Below are 6,788 nucleotides of genomic sequence, written 5' to 3' on the forward strand. Positions count from 1 at the left end.
TAAAGGATTAAAAGCAAGGAGGCACTGGATTCTAGCCGCACCCACAGAATTATTACAGTTAGTTGCTACTAAGTCTACCAGTCTGGAAACCTATTCTTTCTGTTTGCATTCCTAGTTTGTGTTCTTGAACAAATGACACAAGTCTTTCCGGACCTTTTAAACAGTAACTTTTACACTGAGGTTGACGCCAGTGTGATCCAGCCAGCCTTAGGCATCTCCCCACTGCAATCAAAGCAGCTTTTTAGAATTTAGATGGTTTGACCACAGGGAACCTCCTCCAGCATGGGAAGTCTCAACCGTGATGAAAAAGACCTGAAGAGTTTCACTTTCAGTAACAACGCAGGCCATAGGAAATGAATGAAAAAAAAAAATCATCTTCAGGCAACTGAGAAAAAAGCATCTCTGAAGATGGAAAAAAACCCAGTGACCCTCCTAATGAAAGCAAAAGGATTTTTCCTCTTGGCATCACAAAAGCCATCTTTGGTGGGTAATGCTAAGGCCATGTTGTGCCAGAGAAGAGTGCACAAAGACAAATTATAATTTGGATATAACAAAGCGACAGATTATTTGCACCAATCTTGATCACGTTAGTTCTCAACACATTCTTAAAATGATGTCAAAACACAGCCAGTGGCTGTTTCTGATCTACTTCAAGGAAATTATGGCTTGCTAGGTAAAATTACTGGCCTGAAATTGGTGGAGCTCTGGACTACCCTGATCTATCAGAAGCTAAACAGAAATGATTTTGACTTGCAGTTGAAAGTCATTACTTTCACAAGTACCTGTGCATTTTCTCTTATAGAGGCTGTGCTGGTAACTCAGTATGTAGCCTTTTTCAGAGAGCGAAGAGTATTATGGTGCACAGTACCTACCAACATGAGACAAGATGAAAAAAATTCTTCACCACTTGTCCTACAGGATCGTAAATCAATTTTGCAGTGTCAGGGTGTTCAAACTTTGGCAACTGTAATCTACTAACATTCTCTCATGCTGGCACATATGCTACTTAATTTGACATGCCTGAAGTAACACAGTATTTCACTGTTACTTCTGGGAGCTGTGTGCTACTGAAAATGCAAAGGGACACCTGTAAGGCATTTTGATACTTCATCTCTGAAAGAAAGTTACATGGTTTAACATATAGCTGAATACATCAGTTTTCCAGGGACTGCTCAAACAAAGCAATTAACTGTAAACTGGCTTTTATTTATGGAAAATGGAATGCTTCATTAGCAAACATTTTAAATGGGATAAGAACAACACATTACAAAACAAATGAGTTCACATTGGATTGAGTGACAATATGGCAGCAGCTTAAAAAAAAATTACACTTACAGTAGCCCATAAGTTACAATTAATGGTAACCCTGGGTAACAGATTCATTGCAGTTGCCACCTTGCATTAAAAATTAAAACACTTTCAGTAGCGACGGTTAAAACGAGGATCATTAGGTCTGTTTGCTCTCTCCTGGCCAGCAAATCCTTCTCCTTGCATTCCTCCTCCATGCATCATCTGACTTTGGTTGCCACCTTGCATGAAGCCTCCACGCCTAGAAGGTGATTCAGACATTTTAATTTTCTCTTGTGACTCTGGTAATCAGGTTGATATAATGGGTGTTCTTTTAAAACTTCTTGTGTGATTTTTCACTCTTCAATAAGATGCACTACATAAAACCCATGGAAATATTTTATTATTCCTTGACATTTGAATAACAAATCAGATAACTGATGCTCCCATAAAATGTTTCTTGCGCCAATTTAAATAGAAGAGCTGTCCCTTAAATGGGAAATATATATTTTGGGTTTTTTTAAAGTTCTTACCCTGACATGCCTCCACGATGCATCACATGGCCAGGTCTGCCTCTCCCACCACCTAAAAAAGTTCAAATACTTCCTTTATATCCACAGTAATAGATTTACTTCATCTCCAAGGATAATGCCTGTATTTTCTGCTTTACATAGCACATAATGAGCTGTGCAAAAAGCGTACCTTGCCATCTCTCATGATCCCGTCCTATCATTCCTCCATCCACACTGCTCTGCCATGAACGATCTTGATGTCCTTCAAACTTTCGACCGTGATCTCCCCAGTCACGTCCATCCCTGCAGAAGTACGAAATTCAGGCCTTCTCACATTAGCCAGAGCACACATCACAGATTAAAGTAAAACAACTAAGTCACAAACTTACTCAAATGCTTTACCAAGGTACATGCAAATCTTGTATTTATATTGCTATCTGTTAAGTCAAATCTCAGTAATAAGCCTTCTGTTCAATCCAATTAACATGACAAATAAGAAAATAAGATGATTTTCTTAATCTGGTTTATGCTATGTTGATGTCCCAGTTTACTTTGAACATCCTAGCTTGTTGTTTTGACCAGTCAATTTATTTGTGGTGTTTTCTGTAGGCTGGCTTACTCAGAGGGCTTATTAAAAAATAAAAACACAACACAAAACATCAAACACACCCCCCCCCCAATCTGTAAGCATTTTATTAACTTGTTTTGCTTTCAAAGGGCTGACAAGATGGTCCTTCCAAAACCTACAAACTGGGAAAGAACTACTGTCCTGAAAAATCAAGTTTTGATAGTAATGTTAGGTAAAATTAATTGAAAACATAAAGACTTTCAGAGTGAAGTTATTTAAAAAAAAAAAAAAAATCACGCCAAGATGCACATCTTGATGCACAGGGCAAGCTGAGAGAGCTACTCATTTGTAGTCCATCCAACAGAGAACAGATTCAGGGGTGAAAATTGGAAAAAAAGAACTGTACTTCCCAAAACTGCGTTCCACTTTCACATATGGAAATATTCCTCAGATGCACAAGAAAAAATATTTTCAGTTAAGCATACTAACCGTGACTGTGGCGGTATCCCTCTACTTTCACTCATTCTTCTGTCAGATCCGTAGCTCCCCCAACTTTCCCGAGAGTCTCGTGAATGACGCTCTGGTCCTCCGTGGCGCTCATCTGGATAATGCTAAAAGGTAAAGAACACTTACAAGACTGCCCAAAACAGACTCTTTATTTGTTTAAAGTTGCTCAGCTGTAATTACTCAAATCTCAGAATCATTTAGGATGGGAGGGACCTCCTGTGATCATCTAGTACGACTTCCCTGCCAAAGCAGGGTCAGCCACGGCAGGCTGTCCAGAACTGTCTCCCATCAGGTTTTGAGTATCTTCACAGCTGGAGACTTCACAACTTCCCCATGCAATCTGTTCCAGTGTTTGACCACCACCTTCACAGTTTAAAAAAAAGAAAAAGCTGATTTGTTTTGTCTTCAGATGGAATTTCATGTTTTTCAGTTTGTGCTCATTGAATCTTGTCCTGTCAGTGGGCATGACTGAGTAGAGCCTTACTCCATCTTCTCCATACTCTCCCTCCCGTGAGGTTTTAATGCACATTGATAAAGTAACGCCTGAGCCTTCTCTTCTCCAGGCTGAATGGTCCCAGCTTTCTCAGCCTCTCCTCATACAAAAGATGCTCCAGGCCCTTAATCATCTTTGTGGCCCTGGGCTGCACTTACTCCAGTAAGCTCTTATCTTTCTTGTACTGGAGAGCGCAGCACTGGACAGAGTATGCCAGATGGATGCTGAGTAAAGAGGAAGGATCATCTCCCTTGACTTTCTGGCAACACTCTTCCTAATGCACCACAGGATGCTACTGACCTTCTTAGCCAGGAGGGTGCAATGCTGACTCACAAGCTTGTTGTCCATCACGACTCCAAGGTCCTTCTCTGCAAAACTGCTTTTCATCTGGTTGGTCCCAAGCATGTACTGCTGCATAGGGTTGTTCCTCCCCAGGACCAGGACTTTTCTTTTCCCGTTCTTGAACTTAATGATATTCCCCTCTGCCTCATTCTCCAGCCTATCCACATCCCTGAGTATCACAGCTTAGCCATCAGTAAACAGCACTTGAGAATTCCATGACTCCACAAAATTCATCTCTCACTCCTTGAATGGGCCCTGAAGGTCTTTCTCCCAGCCCTCAAAAACATGTAAAGCATCTCTACTAGTTTTGCTGTTATTTCCATGCAACTTCAGAGAGTGAATTTTATGCGTACTTTGTACCTTTGCCTTTTCCACAAAACCTTTTGGAATACTCTACCTTTTTGACACAATTCACTTGGTTTGTTTGATTTCTATCAGAATAACTATATGTAACTTTATAATAAACAAGTCTTTGAACTAGATTTCTTCTTATTAAAGAAAACAAGACAATCTGGTTATTGATACATATTTTGGGAGATATAATTTAATTCTTAATTACTGAAATTTAATCTGACACACACTATAGAAAACTAGGTTATAAGAAGTTAAGATGTTTCTGTAGCTTTATAAAGCAACTCACTTGTCCATCCCGATCTCCCATCATTGTCCTTGATCCATCTCTCCTACGAACAGACAATTAAAATCAGACTGCGGCAGTAAAACACACAGCAGTCTATAAAAATCCATCTACATAACAACACAGATGAAAAATCCTGCTTCCCTGTACTGCCAACGTTATCTACAAAAGGCACAAACAGCTGGAACATATGGAAACCATGACACATTTTGGATTTCTGGAAAACTCAGTTAGTCCTAAGGTATAAACCAGAATATTCTCATTAAGATGCTAGGTGCCTACAATATTATTTAGAAATTTTTCAGAATCTTACAAATGTGTGAAACAGCATTGCCAGCAGAACACGCTGAACAAACCTGCCAGAAGGTTTAACTCATAGCACAGTACAGATCTCTTCATGGTTATATAAAAGTCCACAGCCACTAAGCCACACTTAAAAAATAACATGCAAACCAAACACACAGTAAAGGCAGCAAAATGTGACATTAAATACATTTTTGTCTTTCGATTTCAGGCAACAGGGTGGAGGTAAGACACCAACCTGTCTATTGAGTGGTCTTGGTATCGGCCACGATCCCTGTGATCAAAGTCATGGAAGCGATCCTGGCGACTAAAATCTGAATGGTACCTATCATTCATTGCCATTCGTTTTGCCTCTGGCCAGTATGGATCATCTCTCCTGAAAGAAAGAACATTCTCATTTTAGTCAAAATAATGACTTTTGATACTGTTCCCTCCTTCCAAACCGTGCAAACCAGAAGAAGGGTAATTAAATTCAAAAGGCAGTTGAGAAACCTTACAGAGGATAGTTTGACTGGGGCTATTAAACATGCTCATCTTGATGCAATCAACAACTGCTGAGTAATGGAAGCTGAGAGCATATGGATAGCTTTTTATAGCACAGGCTGATGAGACAGAACCTGGCAGCAACATTTTCCACTTGCATCATTTGTATTTGCTGGCTTTACCTGCCATCTATGTCATATGGTCTTCTCATTGCAGACCGACGTTCTTGTTCATAGCGCAGTTGCTCATGCTGGCGTCGCAGCTCTTCTCTTTCTCGCTGAATGCGATCTTGTTCTCTTCTCCTTTCGTGCTCTATGTGCATTCGTTCTCTTTCCAGTCTTTCTCTTTCCATTCGTTCTCGTTCAAGACGCTGCCTTTCAATTTCCAGTCTCTCACGAGCAATCTCAAGCCTCTCCCTTTCTTCTCGTTCCCGGATAGTCTGCAGGTGCTGCTGTCTCTCCCGACGCTCACGTGTGCTATTTTAACAGAAACAAAAGGTTACAGATCTAATACTTCAACAAAACAAGGAAGTTAAAACGGGGGTGGGGGGGGTGGGGGGTGAAAAGAAAAAAGAAGTATTAAAAATTAAAACCACAGTGACTGCAAACTTGCATCAGCTCCTTGAAATTATACTGGGGGAGGGGGGGTGTGGGTGGTAGGGAGGGCACAGAGGAAGACATTCAGCGTACACATGAATTACTTGTAATTAGAGACTGATCATATTACTCCCACAAAATCCACCTGTGGGGGCAAATAATCCTATAAAGTCAGGAGAATTTGAATCCAAATGCCCTAAGCTCATTCCTTGTACTCAAATAAAATATCCAGCTCTGAAGAAGCCAGAATGGTAGGCTGGATAATACGACTCCACTAAGGCTCAGAAATCTACCTATGAGAGAGAAACTTTTTCCTCTCCAGTAAGGATGATGAAACCATTTTCCCCCTGTCCAATTCAACTTACTTTAGGTATGTAATAAAGTTTTGTAATGCATGGAAAATGTTTTAACATGGAATTTGGGTCACGGTTTTAGCAAGGAATTTGAAGGATGGCCATTACCACCTTTATCCTGTATTAAAATCATGAAAACCGAAATAAAACTCCACCAAAAATAATTAAATACCTGAATCAGGTTCTTAACTAAAAAGATACAATGTGGAAACTTTGAAGGGTTGCTGGAAAATGTCCCAATTTCTCTATAGACACAATGTATTTAAATACAAAAATATTCATCTTGTTTATTTCAAACACTGGAGACTTTGAATGCTATGACAAGAAAGACAAGGTCTTATTTTGAGAAAGACAACTTTTTTCCTGGTCTTTTCCCTGAGTGTGGTAAGTTTAGAATTATCATTTCACCTCTACTAGAATGCATGCTCAGCTAAGAAGAGCAGCATACTTAAATCAAGCTAAACCACAAAATCTACAAAATGGAACAAGAACAAAAAACAAACTGCAATTTTTTTCCCAAACAAAATTTGAAGCTTAGTATTAACAGAGTAAATAACTGGAGCTTTCCCAATTCAATAGATATGTGACCCACAAACATGTAACAAATTACAATTAAAACCCAAATCAACCCTCTCTTTATCTCTCAGTCATTTTAATCAAAAGAAAATTATATTCATTCTAGGGGGGGCGGGGGGGGGGGGGGGGAG

At 39.7% G+C, this 6,788-nt stretch overlaps 1 protein-coding gene across 1 annotated transcript in view; it reads right to left on the reverse strand.

Annotated features, from left to right (window-relative positions):
- Window positions 1-1,185: 1,185 nt before the first annotated feature.
- Window positions 1,186-6,788, reverse strand: part of LOC104157992 (scaffold attachment factor B1-like) — a gene marked incomplete at its 5' end in the record, with an annotated part of 12,799 nt that continues 7,196 nt past the window's right edge. Inside the window, 7 exons of the mRNA XM_009695549.1 lie at window positions 1,186-1,549; window positions 1,821-1,872; window positions 1,990-2,102; window positions 2,857-2,978; window positions 4,350-4,392; window positions 4,888-5,025; window positions 5,315-5,608. Of these exons, the coding sequence (XP_009693851.1) occupies window positions 1,420-1,549; window positions 1,821-1,872; window positions 1,990-2,102; window positions 2,857-2,978; window positions 4,350-4,392; window positions 4,888-5,025; window positions 5,315-5,608 (892 nt within the window). The remainder of the gene's footprint in view (window positions 1,550-1,820; window positions 1,873-1,989; window positions 2,103-2,856; window positions 2,979-4,349; window positions 4,393-4,887; window positions 5,026-5,314; window positions 5,609-6,788) is intronic.

Source organism: Cariama cristata, unplaced genomic scaffold (assembly GCF_000690535.1).
Source record: "Cariama cristata isolate BGI_N322 unplaced genomic scaffold, ASM69053v1 scaffold38860, whole genome shotgun sequence".
NCBI classification, from domain to species: Eukaryota; Metazoa; Chordata; class Aves; order Cariamiformes; family Cariamidae; genus Cariama; species Cariama cristata.